Source organism: Somniosus microcephalus, unplaced genomic scaffold (genome assembly GCF_052327205.1).
Source record: "Somniosus microcephalus isolate GS21.2 unplaced genomic scaffold, FLI_Smic_1.0 unresolved_chr6, whole genome shotgun sequence".
NCBI lineage: Eukaryota > Metazoa > Chordata > Chondrichthyes > Squaliformes > Somniosidae > Somniosus > Somniosus microcephalus.
In genome coordinates this window covers 51714778-51738517 of record NW_028225184.1, presented here as the reverse complement: position 1 = coordinate 51738517, position 23740 = coordinate 51714778, and the positions used below count along the sequence as shown (strand labels likewise).

Genomic DNA, 23740 nt, shown 5'->3' with positions numbered 1-23740 from the left:
CTCCTTTTCCTTCTTGACTTTCCTTCCTGAATATCAAATACCCCTGGATATTCAGCACCCAGTCTTGGTCACGCTGCAACCATGTCTCCGTAATCAAGTGCTCTGTACAGCTACAACTTTCTTCCTCCACTTCGAATTCCAGCTATCTTGAGATAAAACTATATCTTGAGATAAAACTATATATTGAGATATAAGCTGTGTCTTTATGCATTTCTCCACTTCACCTGACGAAGGAGCAGCGCTCCGAAAGCTTGTGATTTCAAATAAAACTGTTGGACTATAACCTGTTGATGTGTGACTTCTTACATTTGTCCACCCCAGTCCAACTCCGGCATCTCCACATCTTGAGATAAAGGCTAACATTCCAATAGTCTTTGTAATGATGTTCCTACCTTTCCACTAGATTTTACTAATTTCTGTACTTTGATTCCTAAATCTATCTGATCCTCCATTTTCCCCAGTTTTTCACCAAATAGGAAATACAGGAATCTTGTTTTACGTCCAAAATGGAAGTTCTCACACTTTTTTACTTTACATTCCATCTGCTACATTTTTCCCACTCACCCAATCCATCAATGTCCCTTTACAACTTTCTGCTCAAGAGTGCATTATTTACTGCGTCAGTTAAATTAATTTCACCAGCACACTTAAATATACGACTCCCTATTCCTTCTTTCAAGTCATTGTTAAATTTACTGAAAATCTGAGATTCAGTTCAGATCCCAGGTGGACACCACTAATCACATCCTGCAGTGTCATTACAGAGCCATTATTCCTACTATCTGTCTCCAGCAATATAGTAAATTTCCTGTCCTTGAAGTCTATAAGTTTCCTCCAATTCCATGCACAAGCTAGTCGAATGCCTTCTGAGATTCCATTTGAATAACATCCATAGACAGTCCTTTACCTACCACTTTAGGTATCTCCTCAAAACGATGAACTAGCTTCGACAGAGGTGACTTAACCTTTACAAATTCATGCTGGATCTCTCTGATCAGCTCATTTATTTCCGAATGCTCTGTCACTCTGTCCTAATAATAGATTGTTGTACATTCCCCACAACTGAGAGCAGTCTAATGAGCCCATAATTTCCTAGTTGATCTCTCGTTCCCTCTTAAATAATGCTCTGCGTCTTGCTATTTTCCAATCCAATCGTTCAATTCTTCAATCGAGAGACTTTTGGAAGATGATGACTCGATAGGATTACATAGGATTTCATCAGATATACGGCACAGAAACAGGCCATTCGGCCCAATCAGTCCATACCGGCGTTTATGCTACACTCGAGCCTCCTCCTGTCTAAATCTAAATCTGTCAGCGTAACACTCTGTTCCCTTCTCCCTCATCTTCATGTCCTGCCTCCCTGAAATGCATCTATACTATTCGGTTCAACCACTCACTTTGGAAGCGAGTTCCAAATTCTCACAACTGTTTGGGAAAATAAGTTTCTTCTCAATTATCTATTGGATTTCTTGGTGTCACTCTTCTAGTGATGGCCTCCAGTTATGCTCCTCCCCACAAGTGGAAACATTCTCTCCTTATCCAATCTATTAAAACCTTTCATAATATTAAAGACCCCTCTAAGCTCACTCCTCATCCTTCCTTTTTCAAGAGGAATGAGACACAGCAATTTAATCTTTTCCTATATGTATACCATCACATTTTTGTATCATTCTTGTAAATCTCATCTGCCCTTTCTCCCTTGAATCTAAATCCTTTTTAACATATGGCGACCAGAACTGCAAGCAGTACTCTAAATGCAGTCCAACAAAGGTTCGATGCAGGCTCAGCATAACTTCCCTACTTTTCTGTTGTGTCCTTCTAGAATAAACCCTAGTGCTTGTTTTGTTTCTAAGTGGCCTTGATAACCTATGTCGCAAATTTAAGTGAATGTATGTATTTGAAATCAGTGGAAATGTTGTTCCTCTACCCCACCTAGATTCGAACCTACCAAGTGATAAGTGACCTCCCTATTCTTCCTACCTAAAGGTATTACCTCGTATGTATCTATGTTGAACTTAATTTGCCAATTATTTGCTCATTCTTCGAGTTTATTAACATCCCCCTATAATGGATTGGACTCCTCCAGATTATTGACTATTGCCCCAATTTGTTATCATCTGCAAATTCAGAAATTGTGTTTTGATTGAATAGTTTAAATCGTTAATGTAAATTGTGAACAGCAGTGATCTCAGCACTGATCGTTGTGGAGCACCACAACGCACCTTCTGCCACTGTGAATAGCTAACCTTTACTCCCACTCTCTGCTTTCTGTCTTGAAGCCAGCTAGCAACCTATTCTGCTACTTATCTCCTGACTCCGCATACTCTGACCTTATTCGGTAGTCTATTGATTGGACAAATCAAATTCGCCAAGGTAGCCTTGAGGAGGAGTTCATAGTGTGTATCTGGGATGGTTTCCTAGAACAGTATAGAAACATAGAAACATAGAAGAGGGGGCAGGTGCAGGTCATTCGGCCCCTCCAGCCTACTCCGCCATTTAATGAGATCATGGCTGATCATCCAAATGCAGTACCTGTCCTGCTTTCTCCCCATATCACTTGATCCCTTTAGCCTCAAGAAATATATCTAACTACTACTTGAATATATTTAATGATTTTGGCCTCAGCTGCCCTATGTGGCAGAGAATTCCAGTTTCACCACTCTCTGGGTGAAGAAATTCCTCTTCATCTCAGTCCTAAATGGTTTACCCCTTATCCTTAGACTGTGAACCCTGCTTCTGAACTCCCCGCCATGGGGAACATCCTTCCTGCATCTAGTCTGTCTAGTCCTGTTAGAATAGTACAAGTTTCAATGAGATCCCCACTCATTCTTCTAAACTCTAGCGAATGTAAGCCAAATCGACCGAATCTCTCCTCATACGTCATTCCTGCAATCCCAGGTATCAGTCTGATGAATCTTCGCTGCACTATCTACATGGCAAGAACATCCTTCCTCAGATAAGGCGACCAAAACTGCACACAACACTCAAGGTGTGGTCTCATCAAGGAATGTACAACTGCAGCAAGACATCGTTGTTCCTGTACTCGAATCCTCTCGCTAAGAAGTCCAACATACCATTTGCCTTCTTAAAAGCCTGCTGCACCTGCATGCTTACCTTCAGCGACTGGTGCACATGGACACCCAGGTCTCTTTGCACTTCCCCTTTTCCCAATCTATTGCCTTTCAGGTAATAATCTGCCTTCCTGTTTTTGCCAGGGACGTAGATAATCTCGCATGTATTCACATTATGCTGCATTTGCCATGCATCTGCCCAATCACCCATCCTATACAAATCGTACTGATGTTGTTCTACATCCTCCTCACAGCACACACGCCCACCCAGCTTTGTGTCATCTGCAAACTTAGAGATATTATATCTAGTTCCCTCCTCTGGATCATTTATATATATTGTCAATAGCTGGGGTCCTAGCACCGATCCCTGCTGTACCCCACTAGTCACTGCCTGCCACTCGGAAAAAGACACATTTATGCCAACTCTTTGCTTCCTGTCTGCCAACCACTTCACTACCCAAGACAGTACCTTACCCCAATCCAATGTGCATTAACTTTACACACTAATCTCTTACGTGGGACCTTATTGAAAGCCTTCTGAAAGTCCAAATACACCACATCCACTGGTTATACCTTATCTATTTTACGAGTTACATCCTCAAAAAATTACAGTAGGTTACTGAACATGATTTACCTTTTGTAAATCCATGTTGACTTTCCGATCCTGTCACTGTTTTCCAAGTACTCTGCAATTACAACTTTTATAATGGACTCTAGAATTTTCCTCACTACTGTTGTCAGGCTTACCGTTTCTTAATTCCCCGTTTACTCTCTACCGCTCTTTTTAAATTTTGCGGTTACATTAGCTATCCTCCAATCCATGGGAACTGTTCCAGAATATTTAGAATTTTGGAAGATGACCAGCAATGTATCTACTATTTCTAGGGCCACTTCCTTCGGTACTCTTGGATGTAGATTATCAGGCCCTGGGGATTTATCGGCCTTCAATCCCATCAATTTCCCTGACACCATTTCCCAACAAATACTGATTTCATTCAATTCCTCCCTCTCATTAGACCTATGTTACCCGACGCTTGACTTCACCAATCTCTTTCTCTTAACTAATCTATCGAAGCTTTTACAGTCTGTTTTTATGTTCTCTACAAGCTTACACTTATGAACTATTTTCCTATGCTTAATTAATCCCTTTCTCTTCCTTTGCTGAATATTAAGGGCTCCGAATCCTCAGGGTTGCTGCTTTTTCTGGCCAAATTGTATGTCCTCTCCTTGGATCTTATGTAATCCCTAATTTCCCTTGTTAGCTACGGTTGAGTCACATTTTGTTTTATTTTTATGCAAGCAGGGCTGAAAAAATTCTATAGTTCATACATGCGATCTTTAAATATTTGCCATTGCCTATTCACCGTCAACCCTTTAAGTAACGTTCCCCAATCCATCCTAGCAAACTCTTGCCTCATACCTTCGTAGTTTCCTGTTTTTTAATTCAGTAACCTTGTCTCTGAGTCAACTACTTCACTCTCCATTTTACCGAAGAATTTTATCATATTATGATCGCTCCTCCACAAGGGGCGTCACACAACAAGATTACTAATTAATCCTTTCTCATTCAATAATACCCAGTCTAAGATGATCTGATCTCTAGTTGGTTCCTCGAATATTGTTCCAGGAAACCATCCCGTATAAACTCTAGGAGTTCCTCCTCCACGGTATTGTTACTAATTTGGTTAGCCCAATCTACATTTAGAATAAAGTCACCCATAATAACTGCTGTGCCCTTATTGAACGCATCTCTAATTCCCGGTGTAATTCCATCGCCAACCTCCGCATTACTCTTTGGGGGTTTGTAGTCAACTCCCACTATCGTTTCCTGCCCTTGGCATTTCTCAGCTCTGCACCTACAGATTCAACATCATCAGAGCTAATAAACGTCCTTACTATTGTGTTAGTCTGATCTTTAACCAGCACTGCTACCCCACCTCGTTTTCATTTTTTCCTGTCCTTCCTGAATATTGAATAACCCTGGATGTCGAATTCCCAGTCATCGTCACACTGGAGCCATGTCTCCGTAATCCCAATTATATCTTATTCCTTTACATCTATTTGCACAGCTAATTCATCCACCTTATTATGAAAGCTCCTCACATTAAGAGACAAAGCCTTCAGGCTTGATTTTTCATCACTCTTAGTACTTTTAGAATTCTTATTTACTATGGCCCGGTTTGATTTATAGCCTTGATTTCTCTGCCTTGCACTTTTGCTTTTCTCCTTTCTGTCTTTTGCTTCTATCATTGCTTCCCTTTCCTCTGTCTCCCTGCACAGGCTCCCAACCCCTGCCATTTTAGTTAAACCCTCCCCAACAGCACTAGCAAAATCTCCCCCTAGGACTTCAGTAATGGAACCAAGCAGGCTACCTAGTATCTGGTACTGTGTAATATGATAGCATTAATTAATGACCTCATACAAAAGGATCCTCTACGAAAGAGTGATCATAACATGATTGAGTTTCAAATTCAGTTGGAGGGTGAGAAAGTTGTATCTCAAACCAGTGTCCTGCTCTTAAACAAAGGTGATGTCAATGGCATGAGGGCATAGCTGGCTACAGTGGATTGGAAAAAAACAAATTAAAAGGAAAGGCAGTTGAAATGTAGTGGCAGATATTTAAGGAAATATTTTATAACTCTCAACAAAAATATTCTCCAGTGAGAAAGAAATACTTTAAGAGAAAGCAGCACTATTCGTGGCTAACTAAGGAAGTAAAGGATGGTATCAAATTGAAAACAAATGCAAACAAGATTGGTGGGAGGCAAGAGGATTCCGATTATCTTTAAACCAGCATTGGATTACTCAAAAAATAATAAAGTGAGAGAATATGAATTACCAGAGTAAGCCAGGAAGAAATATTAAGTCAGATTGTAAGAGCCTCTACAGCTACATAATCAGGAAAATAGTAGCTAAAGTAAATATTGCTCCCTTAGAGGATGAGAATAGGGAATTAATAATGGGGAACGGGGAAATGGCAGAGACTCTGAACAAATATTTAGAATGTGTTTTCACGGTAGAAAACATTAACATTAACCCACTAATGTATAATCAAGGGACAACAGGGAGGGGGGAACTAAAGACTATTACTATCACTAAGGAAAATGTATTTGGTACAATAATGGACTAAACGATGAAAAGTCCCCTGGACCAAATTGGCTGCATTCCGGTGTCTTTAAATAAGTGGCTGCAGTGATAGTGGATGTATTGGTTGCAATCTACCAAAATGCACTGTACTCTGGAGAGGTCGCAGCAGATTGGAAAACATCAAATATAACACACCTATTTATGAAAGGGGGGAGTCAGAAAGCAAGAAACTATAAACCAGTTAGCCTTACATCTGTCGCTGGGAAAATGCTGGTGTCCTTTATTAAGGAAGCAATGGTAGAGCATTTGGAAAATCATAATGCAGTCAAGCAGAGGCAGCATGTTTATATGAAAGGGAAATCATGTTTACCAAATTTGCTGGAGTTCTTTCAGGATGTACCGAGTTGGGTGGATAAGGGTGAGCCAGTGGATGTGGTGTATTTGGATTTCCAGAAGGAATTCGATTAGGTGCTACATAAAAGGTTACAGCATATGATAAGAGCACACAGAGTAGCGGGTAATAAATTAGCATGGAAGATAATTGTCTAACTAACTAAAAGCAGAAAGTCGGGATAAATGGGTCATTTTCCAGTTGGCAAACGGTAACTAGTGGGGTGCCACAAAACTCGATTCTGGGGCCTCAACTACTTACAATCTACATTAATGACTTGAACGAAGGGACCGTGTGTCATTTAGCCAAGTTTGCGGAAGATGCAACAATAGGTGAGAAAGCAAGTTGTGCAGAGGTCTAAACGAAGCTGCAAAGGGATACAGAGAGTCTAAATGAATGCGCAAACATATGACAGTTGGAGTATAATGTGGGAAAGTGCGAGGGGATCCACTTTGGCAGGAAAAATAAAGTGTCTTGATATCACATCCTTTATAATTGACTCTAGCATTTTCCATACTACTGATGTTAGGCTAACCAGCCTGTAGTTTCCGGTTTCCACTCTCCCTCCTTTTTTAAGTAGTGGTATTACATTTGTCACCCTACAATCTACAGGAACTATTGCATAACCTATAGAATTTTGGAAGATGACAACCAATGCATCCACTATTCCATTCTCCCGGTGTCTCCTTCAAACTTGCTCTGACGATGCCACCTTCCCTACTAGTGCTTCTGATTTGTAATTCGTTTACCGCAGCCGAGGATTCCCCTCTGCCATGGTTGACATGGCCCACTGCTGTGTTCATTCCAGTTCCCGCACTTCTGCTTTCATTCCATCCCAACCCTCCCAGAACGACAGTAGGTTTCACCTTGTCCTCAACTTTCATCCCACCAGCCTGCACCTTCGATGGATCATCCTCCAGGATTTACGAAATCACCAGCGTGATCTCATCCACCAAACACATCTTCCTCTCACCTCTGCTTTGTGCATTCCAAAGGCACTGCTCCCTCGTCGACACCCTGGTCCACAGCTCCCCCCCCCGACAACACCCCTCCCCCTTCGCCCAGCACCTTCCCGTGCAAGGGCAAGAGATGCAACAACTGCCCTTTTACCTCCTCCCTTCCCACTGTCGAGAGCCCCAAACACTACTTCCAGCTGAAACAACGATTTACTTGTATGCCTTGCAAATTAGTATATTGTATTCGTATTCACGATGTGGTCTTCTCCACATTGGGGATACAAAACGCAGATTGTGTGACTGCTTTGTGGAACTCCCCCATTCAGTCCGTGAGGGTGACCTGAGCTCCCGGTCACCTGTCACTATAATTCTCCACTTCACTCCCACTCTGAAATCTCCATCCTCGGCCTCTTACACTGTTGCAGTGAAGCTTAACGTAAGCTCGAGGAACATTGCCTCCTCTTCGATTAATCACATTACAACCGTCTGGACTCAACATCGACTTCACCAATTTCAGATCATAACCTCTGCCTGTATCAATTGGTTTCTTTCCCTCACATGGCAGCTGTCTTTAATTCAGCAATTGGCTTTTACATTTCATCTAGAACCATCTTTAAAACACAACAGTAAAATATTTTACAGGCACCTCAATAAGTAAGAGAATTGGGATGGGAATAGTGCCATTAACGGGTAGATAGGATAATACCACAGGTAACGATAGAGAGATGCCAGAAACATTAAATAATTATTTTGCTTCAGTATTTACCAGGGAGATAGAACAGGTGGGCATCTCATTTGATGATGAGATTAGTAACGAGATAAGTGCATTTAAAATAAAAAGGATTTATTAACTAAACTAATCAAACTCAAAGAGAATAAAAACCCTGATCTGGATGGATTGCGTCCAAACATTTTAGTAGAATCTAGCGAAGCGATAGCAGAGGTATTACAACAAACATTTAATAATTCGTTTAAAAAAGTGTTGTGCCAGAGATTTGGCGGATAGTGAATGTAATACCTATAGTTAAGAAGGGGCATAGAACATGTCCAGGGAATTATAGACCAGTCAGCTTAACATCGATAGTAGAAAAAAATGGAGCACTTACTAAAGGATAAAATAGAAGAACATCCCGAAACAAAAGACATAGAAATGATTAGTCAGCATGGATTTCAAAAGGGAAAGTCTTGCTTGACCATTATCATTGAATTTTTTGAAGAGTTAGCAGAAAGTGTCGACAATGATAATGCAGTAGGTTTAATTTTCCTGGATTTTCAAAAGGCCATCCATAAGGTAACCCATAATAGACTGATATACAATATCAGATAATGTGCAGTCAGGGAACAAGTAGCAGAATGGATAGTTAGCTGGCTTCAAGACAGAAAGCATTGAGTGGGAGTAAAGGGTAGCTTATCACAGTGGCAGAAGTGTGTAGTGGTTTTCCACAAGGATCAGTGCTGGGACAACTGTTGTTCACAATTTATATTTTCGAATTAGATTTGAAATCAAAAACACAATTTTTAAATTTGTGGATGACACCAAATTGGTTGGGGTATAGTCAATCCTGAGGAGGACTACAACAAATTACAGGCTGACATGAATAAACTTGCAGAATGGGCATATAATTGGCAAATGAACATAAACACATATAAATGTGATGTATTACGTTTTGGTAGGAAGAACAGGGAAGTCAAATATTAATTGGATGGTGCGAGTCTAGTTTGGGTAGAAGAGCAAAGTGATCTCGTAGTACAACTACACAATTCACTAAAAGTTGCGACACAGGTTAGCAAAGCCATCAACAAGCAAACCAAGAATTAGGGTTTATTTCTAGAGGTTTAGAGTTGAAAAGTAGGGAAGTTTTGCTAAACCTGAATCGAAACGTGGATAGACCACACTAACTGCGCTCAGTTCTGGTCGCCATATTTTAAAATAATATAGAGGAACTGGAGATGGTGCAGAGATTATTTCCAAGGCTGATGCCAGAAATGCGAGGGTATACATATCAGGAAAGGATGAACAGGCTGGGTCTCTTTTCTCTTGAAAAGAGGAGGTGGAGGGGTGACCTGAAAGAGGTCTTTAAAATTATGAAAGGTTTTGATAGATTCGATAAAGAGAGAATGTTTATAATTGTGGGGAAGTTCATAAATAGAGGCAATTAATATAAGATAGTCACCAAGAAATGCAATAGCGAATTCATAAGAAACGTCTTTACCCAGAGAATGGTGAGGATGTGGAACTCGTTATCACAGGGATTGGTTGAAGGGAAAAGTATCGATGAATTTAAGGGGAGGCGAGTTTAGCATATGAGGGAAAAGGGAAGAGAGGTTTATGCTGATAGATTTTGATGAGGTAAACCGGGAGGAATCTCGAGTGGAGCATTAACGTTGGCATGGACTGGTTGGGCTGAATGGCCTGTTTCTGTGTCGTATATCCGACTTAGTCCTATGTAATCCTATGTAAAGTAAATCTCCTCTCAACCATCACTGCTCTCAGCTGAACAACTCCAACTTCTCTGCTGAATCCACGTAACTGATGTCATTCACCCTTTGAATCATTCTCGTAAATCTTTTATGCACCCTCTCTACTGCCTTCACATCGTTTCTATACTGTGGTGCCAAGAATTAGACATAATCGCTTTGAGGCGGAACCAGTGTTTTGTAAAGATTCATCATAACTTCCTTGCTTTTGTACTCTATGCTTCTATTTATGAAGTTCAGGATCCTGTATGATTTTTTAACCGCTTTCTCTACCTACCCTGACACCTTCAACGATCTGTCGACATATAACCCCAGATGTCTATGTTCATGCACTCATTTTGAATTTTACCATTTATTGCCTCTCCTCATTCTTCTTGCCAAAATGTATCACCTCGCACTCTTCTGCATTAATATATTTCCTGCTGTTAGCGAATCTGTGGTAAAGTAAATGAAAAGAACAACAGAAATGGATTGCTGCATCTTCTTGTGCCGTCAAATGTTGGTAACTCAATTACCATTGTGACGTGAAAAATTGAAAGGTCCGTATCAGTGGTTGAGATTCTATAAAAGGGGAACTGATGGTTTCAAACAGAAGTGGGACATAAAATAAACCAGCTGGGGATCCAGTTCATTAACGTGGGCTCATCGATGCAATGTCCCTCTTTGATATCAAGAGAAGGGTTGGATTGAAATTCACATTTCTACTAACTTTGTGGAGCCATAACCTGATTAACCAGAGTGAACAACTCCCATGAAACGTGGGGATGTGCATTTCATATGAAGGAATTCATTTTTGCTGGAATTTAGGACGTGGGCGTCGTTGGCAAGGCCGACATTTACTGCCCAACCCCAGTTGCCCTTGAGATGATTGCCAGCCCACTTCTTGAATCCACTTGTGTTCCCACAATGCTGTTTGGTACGGACTTTCAGGCCTTTGAGCGAGCGACACAGAAGGAACGCCAGATACAGTTCCCAGTCAGGATGGTGTCTGACTTGGATGTGGAACTGGGAGATGATGCTATTCCCATGCAGCTGCTGCCATCGTCCTTTCTGATGACGGAGGTCGTGGGTGTGCGGAGCGCCGTCAAAATGCAACCCATTGAGTGATATGGAATGCTACAATGTGCTTAAGTTAAATATTTCACATATCAGGATGATTTTGAAAATCTCATTCTGCAGTTCCGGTTTTCTGACTGAGAATCTGTAATCTGACATGGCCAGCCAATCTGGCGGTGTCTCGTGAATTGACCATACATTCAGTGGAATAAAAAAATATCAGGATGATGACATTTGGCATTAAACATTTCGCTGTGGTAGGCCCAGAGATTTAGGGAGTAAAATTTGAAATCAGGGACTTTGATTGTGTAATTATAATAGCCAGCCTGCAGTTCCCCTGTCAGAATGGCTTGTCTTCACATCGCTAATTATCGGGTCTCTCAGCTCCATCACACAGCATTCCCTCAGTACTCAGTCACAGGGGCAATTGTAAACTAGCACGATATTACAATCCATTCAAGTCAATACAGGTTATAATTGGGCGGAGAATAAAACGGGAGGCCGATCACTCTCCGCCTCTTTCCCGCCTGGAGAATGTGGTTACAGTTACTCTCCAAGTTTGGCCACGGGCTGCGCTGTCATGATTCTTTGGCCGGGTTGAATTAACAAAATTCTGACACAATGAGGTAATCATTAGTCCTGTACAGTAGCCTAAAACAAGCGATAGCCCATCATCAGCCCGTTTTACACATCACCGGACTTTCGTTCCCATTGCCTACAATGGAATCTGAATTCATGGGGTGTGAAACGGGAGGCTGATTTGCTTTCGCTCGTTTTGCGCTTCCGCCCGTGACGATTTTCATCCCATTATCTCCTGTAACGCCCCTTGCCGCTAATAGATTCATAGGGTCTGAATGCAGGGTCAGTGTTACAGGGATCCTGTCAAGATTTGAGCAATAAAAACAAAACGTAACCCTACTATTTAAGAAAGGAGGGCGAGAGAAAATGGTGAACTACAGACCAGTTGACCTGACATCAGTATTCGAGAAAAAGTTAGAATCTATTATTAAGGACTTAGTAAAAGGGCACTTCGAAAATAATAATAGGATTGGCAGAGTCAACATGGATTTATGAAATGGTAAACGTGTTTGCCAAATTTGTTGGAGGTTTTTGAGGTTGTAACTAGCAGAATAGATAAGGGGGAACCAGTGGATATGGTGTTTTTGGATTTGCAGAAGGCATTGTATAAGTTGCCACACAATAGGTTATTAAACAAAATTAATGCTCATTCGATTGGTGGTAATATACTAGCATTTATAGAGGATCAGTTAACGGACAAAAAGCAGAGAGTAGGAATAAACGGGTCATTTGCGGGTTGGCAGGCTGTAACTGGTGGGATACCGCAAGATCAGTGCTTGGGCCTCAGCTATTCACAATCTATAGCAATGATTTGGATGAGGGGACCGAATTTATTATATCTATGTTTTCTGATGATACATAGCTGGGTTGTAACATAATTTGTGAGCAGGATGCAATGAGGCTTCAAGGGGATACAGACAGGCTATGTAATTGGGCAAGAACACGGCAATTTGAACATAATGTGGAGAAATGTGAGGCTACCTCCAAGGTGCGCAGTCTCAGATTAAGGGGTCGGCCATTTAGGAATGAGATGAGGAGAAATTTCTCCTCTGTGAGGGTCCAGAATCTTTGTAAATCACTACCCCAGAGGGTTGTGAAGGCTCAGTCGTTTAGTATATTCAAGACAGGTAGATATGTTTTTGAATATTTAATGAATCAAGGGATATGGGGATAGTGCAGGAAAGTACAGATGATGTAGAACATTAGCAATGGTCTTATTGAATGGCGGAGCAGACTTGAAGGTCCAAATGGCCTACTCCTGCTCCTATTTCTTAAGTTCTTATATTCGTAAAACCAATTCTGTTATATTCCTCTCTCCTAATATTAAACCATTAATTCTGTTACAGTGATTAAAGCAGAAATTAATAAACATATCACGAGTGATGATAAAACATATCAAAAATCTCTGCTCCCTGTCACTCACCTGCTACAATAACCATCACGTACGCGCTTCGTAGGGACTCTAACTGCCTTCCATTGACGGAGGTCCTATATTGGCACTGGTACCGCCCTGCTTGGTCTGTACTGGTAACCGGGATTGTTCCAATGTTGTTCTTTGTGACAAATTGTTCGGATTGCAGATATTGATCATCTTTGTAAAAGTAGAAGTTATTATCACGACTATGTCCAGTCACGTTGCAGGTAATGGTGACCGTCTCTCCTACTACATATGCCCCAGTCGGTTGATCAAGCGATATCAGTGGTATTGTTAGTGGACCTGTGGTAAAATAAATAGAAAGTACAATGTGAAATGGATCTGCGGATTTTCATGTGCAGTGCAAGGTTGGGAACTCACTGATGAATGTGTGGTGTTGAAGCGCAGTTTCATATCAGATACAGAGATTCCACAAAAAGGGGAGTTCGGAATTTGATTACACAGAAGGAAAGACTTGCATTTCTATAGTGCCTTTCATGACCTTGTGACGTCCCAAAGCAAGTTACAGCCAATTTAGTACTTTTGAACTGTAGCCGCTGTTGTAACGTAGGATATTGAATGGTGGAGCAAAATAACCTAAATAAGCTCCAGTTCTCTGTACAAAGCCCGGTTTTAAGCCAGAGATTTTACTCTGGGATACGAGCGGAACACGTAAAAGGTTGCTTTCAAATGCCCAGTGCATCTAATTTAGCCCAGATGAAGATGCGATCAGAAAGATTTAAAGGCTCCATTATACTCACACTGCGAGCGCTACCAGTTCAAGTATGAAACCTCCGCCAACCTCAGTGAGGCTGAGACTGTCACACATTTCAAATAACTGAATTGTTTTGGTGGGCCCGATATTATTGTTATCGTTACTGCTGGAATAGTCGCTGGCATATCCGGCAACTACTGTCCATCCCTAGCTTCCCATTCAGAATGTGACGGGTGGCCTTCTAATTGAATCACAGCAAGTCCGGTGAGGTCAAAGTGTAAAATAAAATAGTGAGTACTAAGATTTGGATCTAGCGACGATGAAGGAACAGCAGGATCGTGTGTGATGTGGAGTTGATTTTGAGGTGTTGGTGCACCCATGCGCCTGCTACCCCTGTCGTTCTAGGAGGGAGAGGTCGTGGGTGTGGGAGGTGCTGCTCAAGAAGTCTTCATGAGTTGCTGCAGTGCATCTTGTCGATGGTATGCATTGCAGCCACATTGTGCTGGTGGTGGTTGGAGTAAATGTTTAAGGTGGTGGCTGGCGTGCCAATCCAGCAGGCTGCTTTGTCCTGGTTGGTGTCAAGGTTCCTGAGTTCGAGCTACACTCATCCAGGCAAGTGGAGAGTATTCCATCACATTCCTGACTTGTGCATGCAGATGGTGGAATGCCTTTTCGGAGTCAGGAGGTGAGTTATTCACCACAGAATTTCTCACCTCAGATCTGCTCTAGCAGCCATAGTGTTTATATGGAGGGAAATTTGCAATTGATGTTTTTGTTTGTGAATTTGTTGGTGATGGTTTCCCCATGTGCATGCTGCCCTGGTCCTCCTGGGTGGAGAAGGTCACCTGTTTGTGAGTTGCTGCCGAAATGCAATGCAGAGACGGATCTGGAACCTCACAATGTAATTAGATTAAAATACAGGACCATTTTGCAAGACTCGGCATGCAGATTCTGTTCCCTGACAGCGTAACCTGTAATGTTTCAACGCCAGTCAGTCTGGAGAGGTTTCTGAGGTGACGTTACATTCAGTGGATGTAAATTCCTGGCGCCGTGCTGTCATTGTGCCATTAAACTTTGATAGTTCGAACATGTAGAGGATAATTTTTCTTAGGTGGTTCCTTGAAACAAGTGGTCACGATTCGATTTTACACAAATAAATAAATGGAAAACATTATCAGGCGAGGCATAAAACGGGTGGACAAATCCTGTCTACAGTTGTGCAATAAGATCAAATCCCATTAGGTTATCTTCTTCTCTCCTAATAGTAAACCATTCATATTGTTCCAATGATTAAAGCATGATTGTATAAAGAATTTCAGGAGCTTGAAAAAAACATACTAAAATCCTCTGCTCCCTGTCACTCACCTGTTACAGTGACCGTCACAGACTCGCTGAGGTGAGATTCTAACCACCTTCCATGAACGAAGATATCATATCGGCACTGGTACCGCCCTCCTTGGTCTTTACTGGTAACCGGGAATGTTCCAATATTGTCCTTTGTGACAATTTGATCGGAGTACAGCCGTTGATTATATTTGTAAAAGTAAATGGTTTTATAGCGATAATCTCCGGTCACAGTGCAGGTAATGGTGACTGTCGCTCCTACTACATAAAGCCCTGTCGGTTGGTCAACAGATATCACTGGCGCTGTTAGCGGATCTGTGGTAAAATACATAGAAATAGCCTTTAGAATTGGGTCTGTGGACTTTCATGTGCAGTGCCAGGTTGGGAACTCAATGTTGATTGTGCAGTGTTAAAGTGCAGTTTCACATTGCTTACAGAGATTCCACAAAAGGTGAGTTCGGCATTTGATTACAAGGGAACAAAGAAAGACTTGCATTTCTGTAGCACCTTTCATGAACGCGGGACGTCCAAAATCACTTTGCAGACAATTTATTACTTTTGCAGTGTATTCGCTGTTGTAATGTAGGAAATCAAACGGCGGTGCCAAAGAACCTAAATCAGCTCGAGTTTGCTGTCAAAAGTCTGGTTTAAGGCTGAACATTTTACTCTGGGATACGAGCAGAACAAAGAAGTTTGCTTTGAAAAGCCCAGTGCTGCTAATTTAGCCCAGGTGATGATGCGATCTGAGAGAGTGAAAGTCACCATTGTACCCGCACCGTGACTGGAAGCAATGCAATTATGAATCCTCCACCAAGAGAAGGGCATTAGAAACCAATCTCAGCGAGGCTGTGACGGTCACACATTTCAAATAATTGACAAGTTTTGGTGGGCCCGCAATATTGTTATCATTACCGCTGTGACAGTCACTGGCATGGCCAGCAACTACTGACCATCATTAGTTTTCCCTTCAGAAGGTCGGTGGCCTTCTAATTGAACCCATTCAGGATGGTGTGGAACTTGGAGGGAACTTTGAGGTGATGGTGTTCCCATGTGCCTGCTGCCCTTAATTCGAAAAAAAGGAGTGAACAACCTGCTAAACTCCTTGGATTCACATTTGAAACTGTGGGCCCACCAAAAGCTTTCAAAGAGATTTCCAATTAGTCTCAACCGCTGCCCTTTTCCCGGAGCCATACAACTATTCCGTTTTTAGGTATTCATTCAATTCTATTTGGGGGGTAATATTCAATCTGTTTCCACCACCAATTCAGGCAGTTCATTCCAGATCATAAAAACTCGCTTTGGAAAACAATCCCCTTTTTATCCATCCTGGTTCTTTTGCCAATTAATTTAAATCTTTGTCCTTTGGTTGCAGTTTATTTTTATTCATTCTATCGATACGCGTCATAATTTGGAACAACTCTATTGATACTCCACTTATTATTTTCTGCTCCAAGCGTATAACCCCACCTTATCTAGTCTGTCCACATCAAACTACCCGGGGTTATAAGGCACAGAGCTACGTGATGGCTAGCAGGGAGAGAAATACAAAGAGAGGGAGAGAGATTGAGACAGAGATAGACAGGAACAGCGTGGGAGAGGAAGAGAGAGAGATCACGACAAATCAAAGATAGCATCCAGAGAGAGGAAAGAACAATTAACAGGTTAAATGGATTCGCAAAAGAAGTGGAAAAGAGCACACGATAGAAAGAGAAGACGACAGAAAGATGAATAACAGGATTGGGAGAGAAACAGAGAGAGAAGGACTGCGAGAATCATTGAGCAATGGAACGATGGGGAATCAGCGAGACTGGATAAGGGAGATAAAGGGAGATCGAGGGCTGAAGGCCGTACAAGTCTAAGCTCCGGACCGTACTATCTGACAGGGTCGTGGTAACAGATTCCAGAGGAAATCTCGAAAGGCAATTGGACATGTACTTGAAGATGACTAATTTGCAGGATTAAGCGAAAAGCTGAGGAATGGGACTAAAATGGGCCACTCTTTCCAAAAGCCGCGACAGGCAGGCCGGGCCAAATTGCCTCCGTCTGTGCTGTAAATCTTCATGATTCCATGATTGTATGATCAACCGAAATATAAAAGGGATTTAAATTACTGATCTACATTTGCATTGGTGTCTCTCTGGGTAAAGAGTTTCTCTTTAATTCCCTATTATCATCATTAGTGACGAGCTTCTATTTATGGAACTTATTTCTGGTCTCCCCCACATGTGGACTCATCTTTTCTGCGTCTGCCCTGACAAAACTTTTCATAAACTTAAAGACCTACATCAGATCCCCGTCTCCAGTCCTCCCTTTCCTAGAGAAAGGAACGCAAACCTGTTCCATCTTTCCTGATAGATATAGCCTTTCAGTTCTGGTATCCTCCTTGTCAATATGCATTGCACCTTATTCAGTGCTTCGATATCAATTATATAAAATGGAGGACAGGACTCTGCACAGTGCTCCAAGTGCAGTAAAACCCTCGACTATAAATTGCACCTTCTCCAGTGCTTCGATATCCACTTGATAATATGGAGACCAGAACTCGGCAAAGTGCTCCAAGTGTAGTAAAACCCTGGTCTATGCATTGCACCTTTTCCAGTGCTTCGATATCTATTTTATACAATGGGGACCAGGACTCTGCACCGTGCTCCAAGTTTAGTGTAACTCAGGTCTATACATTGCACCTTCTCCAGTGCTTCGATATCCATGTGATAATATGGAGACCAGGACTCTGCACAATGTCCAAGTGTAGTTAAACCCTGGTCTATACATTGCACCTTCTCCAGTGCTTCGATATCCATTTTATAAAATGGAGACCAGGACTCTGCAGAATGCTCCAAGTGTAGTAATACCCTGGTCTATACAAGGTTAACTTATAAACAAAGAACAGAGAAAAATAGGAGCAGGAGTAGGCCGTTCGGCACTTCGAGCCTGCACCGCCATTCAATATGATCATGGCTGATCCTCTAACTCAATACCATATTCCCGCTCTCTCCCCATACCCCTTGATGCCTTTTGCGTCTAGAAATCTATCTATCTCCTTCTTCAAAACAATCAGTTACTTGGCCGCCACAGCCTTCTGAGGTAGAGAATTACACAGGTTCACTACCCTGTGAGTGACGAAATTTCTCCTCATCACAGTCCTACATGTACTACCCCGTATCCTGAGACTGTGAACCCTCGTTATATACCCCCAGCCAAGGGAAATATCCTCTTTGTATCGAGTCGGTCTAGTCCTGTCACAATTTTATACGTTTGAATGAGATCCCCTCTCATTCTTCTAAACTCTAGAGAATAGAGGCCTAGTCGACCCAATCGCTCCTCATACGACAGCCCTGCCATCCCATGAATCAGTCTGGTGAACCTTCGCTGCACTCCCTCTATGGCAAGTATATCCTTTCTGAGGTAAGGATACCTGAACTGCATACAGTACTCCTGGTGTTGTCTCACCAAGGCCCTGTACAGGTGTAGTAAGACAGCTTTTTTCCTGTATTCAAATAAGAACATGAGAACATAAGAAGTAGGACAAGGAGTAGGCCATATGGCCCCTCGGGCCTGCTCCGCCATTCATTAGTATCATGGCTGATCCGAACCTGGACTCAGGTCCACTTCCCTGCCCGCTCCCATAACCCTTACTTCCCTTATAAGCTAGGAAACTGTCTATGTCCGTTTTAAATGTATTTAATGTTGCAGCTTCCACAGATTTGCTACCCTCTGAGTGAAGAAGTTTCGCCTCATCTCAGTTTTGAAACGGCAGCCCCTTCTTCTAAGATTATGACCCCTAGTTCTGGTCTCACCCATCAGTGGAAACATCCTCCCGGCATTCACCCGATCAAGCCCCCTCACAATCTTATATGCTTAGATAAGATCGACACTCATTCTTCTGAGTCCCAATGAGTAGAGGCCCAACCTACTCAACCTGTGCTCATAAGTGAACCCCCTCATCTCCGGAATCAACCGAGTGAACCTTCTCTGAACTGACTCGAGAGCAAATATATCTTTTCTTAATTATGGAAACCAAAACTGTACGCAGTATTCCAGGTGTGGCCTCAGCAGTACCCTGTATAACTGAAGCAAGACTTCCCTGCTTTTATACTCCATTCCCCTTGCAATAAAACCCAAGATTCCATTGGCCTTCCTGATCACCTGCTGTACCTGCATAACAACCTTCTGTGTTTCATGCACCAGGACCCCAGATCCCTTTGTACTGTAGCACTTTGCAGTTTCTTTCCACTTAGATATAACTTGCTCTTTGATTTTTCTGCCAAAGTGCATAACCTCACACTTTCCAACATTATATTCCATCTGCCAAATTTCTGCCCACTCACTTAGCCTGTCTATGTCCATTTGCAAGGTTTTTTATGTCCCCCTCACTCACTGCTTTCCCTCCCAAATCATCTTGCAATGAAGGCCAACATACCATTTGCCTTCCTAACTGATTGCAGCACCTGCATGTTTGCTTTCAGTGACTGGTGTACAAGGACAGCCAGTTCCTTTTGTACATCAGTATTTCCCAAATTTTCAACATTTATGTAATACTCTACATTTCTGTTTTTCGAACCGAAGTGGATAATTTCACATTTATGCACGTTATACTACCATGTATTTGCCCACTCACTCAACTTGTCTAAATCGCCTTGAATCCTCTTTGCCTTCTCCTCATAACTCACAAATCCCACCAAATTCGTGTCGTCAGCAAACATGGAAATATTACATATTTCCCTCATCCAAATCATTGATATATATTGTGAATAGCTGGCGCCCAGGCACTGATCCCTATGGCACCCTGAAAAGATCAATTTCTTCCTACCCTCAGTCTCCTGTCTGTTAAACAATTTTCTCTCCCTGCCGGTATATTACTCCCAATCCCATGTGTTTTATTTTTGCACACTGAACTCTTGTGTGGAACTTTATCAAAGGCATTCTGAAAATCCAAATACTCCATGTTAACAGTTTCTCCCTTATATATCTGCCAGTTACATCCTCAAACATTCCAGTAGGTTGGTCAAACACGGTTTTCTTTTCAAAGTAAGGCTTTTGACAAAGACTCGCATGGGAGACTGGTCAAGAAGGTTAGAGCCCATGGGATCCAGGCCAATTTGGCACATTGGATCAAAATTGTCTTAGTGGCAGGAGGCAGAGGGTGATGATCGCAGGTTCCTTTTATGACTGGAAGCCTGTGTACAGTGGTGTACTGCAGGGGTCAGTGCATGTTCCGTTGCTCCTTGTAGTATACATCAATAATTTATGTGAGAAGTCACACAACACCAGGTTATAGTCCAATAGCTTTATTTGAAATCACAAGCTTTCAGAGCGCTGCTCCTTCGTCAGCTGAAGTGGAGAGATGCATATAGGCACAGCATATATAGTCAGAGAGCACTGCCAGATGATTGCAGGTAATCCTTCTAAGTGCCCTTTATCACACCTCGGCAGAGAGATAATCACAGCAATCAAAGGTGTGAATCGAGTCCCAACAGGTCAGTGAGGAAAACATTACATCAAAGAACAATGAGGTGGGGTCATAAGGGGTCAAATGTTGCAGATGCTGGGGTCTGTATGAAAAACAATAAACAAGCAAAAAACAATTTTTTGCCTGAAATCACAGCAGGTCTGGCCGCAGCTGTGTAGAGAGAACAAGCCAATGACTACTCGAGTCTGGATGACTATACGCCAGGTGGGGTTAGATGTAGCGTGACATGAACCCAAGATCCCGGTTGAGGCCATCCTAATGAGTGCGGAACTTGGCTATCAGTTTCTTTCGACGATTTTGCGTTGTCGTGTGTCTCGAAGGCCACCTTGGAGAATGCTTACCCGAAGATCAGAGGCTGAGTGTCCTTGACTGCTGATGTATTCCCCGACTGGGAGGGAACACTCCTGCCTGGCGATTGTTGTGTGTTGTCCGTTCATCCGTTGTCGCAGTGTCTGCATGTTCTCGCTGATATACCATGCTCCGGGGAATCCTTTCCTGCAACGTATGAGGTAGACAACTTTGGCCGAGTCACATGAGCATGTACCATGTACCTGGTGGGTGGTGTCCTCACGAGTGATGATGGTAGCTGTGTTGATGATCTGGCATGTCTTGCAGAGTTTGCCGTGGCAGGGTTGTGTGATGTCGTGGTCGCTGTTCCCCTGTAAGCTGGGTAATTTGCTGCGAACGATGGTCTGTTTGAGGTTAGGCGGCTGTTTCAAGGTGAGTACTGGAGGCGTGGGGATGCCCTTAGTGAGGTGTTCGTCGTCATCGATGACATGTTGAAGGCTGCGAAGAACATGGCGTAGTTTCTCTGCTCCGGGGAAGTACTGGACGACGAAGGGTACTCTGTTCGTTGTGTCCCGTGTTTGTATTCTGAGGAGGTCTATGCGATTTCTGCTGTGGCCCGTCGGAACTGTCGATCGAAGAGTCGAGCGTCATATCCCGTTCTTACGAGGGCGTCTTTCAGCGTCTGTAGGTGTCCATCGCGTTCCTCCTCCTCTGAGCAGATCCTCTGTATTCACAAGGCTTGTCTATAGGGGATGGCATCTCTAACGTGGTTAGGGTGGAAGCTGGAGAAGTGGAGCATCATGAGATTTTCCGTTTCAGGAAAGGATGCCCCAGATCATGGTACATCAGCGAGGCCATGCAGAAACTGCGACAACGGATGAGCGGATACCGCACAACAATGGCCAGGCAGGAGTGTTCCCTCCCAGTCGGGGAACACTCAGCTCCGAACTTCGGGTAAGCATTCTCCAAAGCGGCCTTCAAGACACACGACAATGCTCTACACATGTGCGGCCGGGCCTGCTGTGATTTCCTGCAAAAAATTGTTTTTTGCTTGTTTTTTGTTTTTCATACAGACCCCAGCATCTGCAGCATTTGACCCCTTATGACACCACCTCTTTGTTCTTTGATGTAATGTTTTCCTGACTGATCTGTTTGGACACCATTCACACCTTCGATTGCTGTGATTATCTCTCTGCCGAGGTGTGATAAAGGGCAGTTAGAAGGTTTACCTGTAACCATCTGGCAGTGCACTCTGACTCTATATTCTGTGCTTGTATGCATCTCTCCACTTCACCCGATGAAGGAGAAGCGCTCCGAAAGCTTGTGATTTCAAATAAAGCTGTTGGACTATAACATGATGTTTTCTGATTTCTCACATTTGTCCACACAAGTCCAACACTGGCATCTCCACAATATCAATAATTTAGATATGGATGTAGGAGGTATGATCAGGAAGTTTGCAGATGACACGGAAATTAGTGGAGTGGAAGACAGCAAGAGGGAAGCCTCATGCTACTGAACGATATAGACGGGTTGATTTGATATGCAGAACAGTGGAAAATTGAATTTAACCCTGATAATTCTGAGGTGATGCATTTTGTGAGGACTAACAAGGCAAGGGAATATACAATGAATGGCAGGATCGTAGGGAGGACAGAAGATCAGAAGGACCTTGGTGTGCATGTACATAGATCCCTGAAGGCAGCAGGGCAGGTAGATAACGTGGTTCAAACGCATATGGGACACTTGCCTTCCTTCGCCGAGGCATAGAATATAAAAGCAGGGAGGTTATGATGGAGCTGTACAAAACGCTAGTTAAGCCACACTATAGGAAGGATTTGATTGCATTGGAGAGGGCGCAGAGGAGATTCACCAGGATGTTACCTGGGCTGGAGCGTTTCAGCTATGAAGAGAGACTGGACAGGCTAGGGTTGTTTTCTTTATAGCAGAGAAGACTGAGTGGGGACCTGATTAAGGTGTACAAAATTATATGGGGCACAGATATGGTAGATAGAAAGGAACTTTTCCCCTTAGTAGAGGGGTCAATATCCAGGGTGATAGTTTCAAGGTAAGAGGCTGGAGGTTTAGAGGGGATTTGAGGAAAAACTTTTTTACCCAGAGGGTGGTTGGAATCTGGACCTCACGCCTGAAAGTGTGGAAGAGGCAGGAACCCTCACAACATTCAAGAAGCATTTAGATGAGCACTTGAAACGCCATAGCATACAAGGCTACGGATCAAGTGCTGGGAAGTGGGATTAGAACAGATAGGGCTTGATGGCCGGCGTGGACACGATGGGTCGATGGGCCTCCTTCTGTGCTGTATAACTGTATGAATCTCTGATTATTTTGCTCATTTATATCACAATTCCCCTGCCTGATGTCTATGTCTACATTGTCCTTCTCCATAGTAAACACAGACGCAAAATATTCATTTTAAACCTCACCTACATCTTCTGGCTCTACACACAAATTGCCACTGTGGTCCCTAATGGGCCCTACTCTTTCCCTGGTTATCCTCTTGCATTTAATATACTTATATATAGCACTTGGAAAATAGTGACAGGATCGGACAAATTCAGCATGGATTTGCAAAAGTTAAATCATGATGGACTAAACTACTGGAATTTTTGAGGATTTAACTGGTAGAATAGATAAGGGAGAACGAGTGCATGTGGTGTATTTGGACTTTCAGAAGGCTTTCGATAAGATCCCGCACAAGAGTTTAGCGTGTAACTTTAAAGAACATGGGATTGGGGGCAAGTTACTGAATTGGATAGAGAACTGGTTGGCAGATAGGATGCAAAGAGTTGGAATAAACAGTTATTTTTCCGAGTGGTAGGCAGTGACTAGTGGGGATCGGTGCTAGGACCCCAGCTAATCACAATATA

General features: G+C 42.7%; 1 protein-coding gene across 4 annotated transcripts in view; it reads right to left on the bottom strand.

The window, feature by feature from the left end:
• LOC147087296 (Fc receptor-like protein 5) overlaps positions 1 to 23740 on the bottom strand; it is a 77264-nt gene that overhangs the window by 22322 nt on the left and 31202 nt on the right. For 3 of the 4 annotated variants that reach the window (XM_085978218.1, XM_085978220.1, XM_085978221.1), the window contains exons 3-4: positions 15116 to 15409; positions 13045 to 13338 (exon numbers count right to left, since the gene is read on the bottom strand). In XM_085978218.1, coding sequence (XP_085834344.1) covers positions 13045 to 13338; positions 15116 to 15409 — 588 coding nt within the window. The remainder of the gene's footprint in view (positions 1 to 13044; positions 13339 to 15115; positions 15410 to 23740) is intronic. The other variant, XM_085978219.1, reaches the window with a different exon arrangement.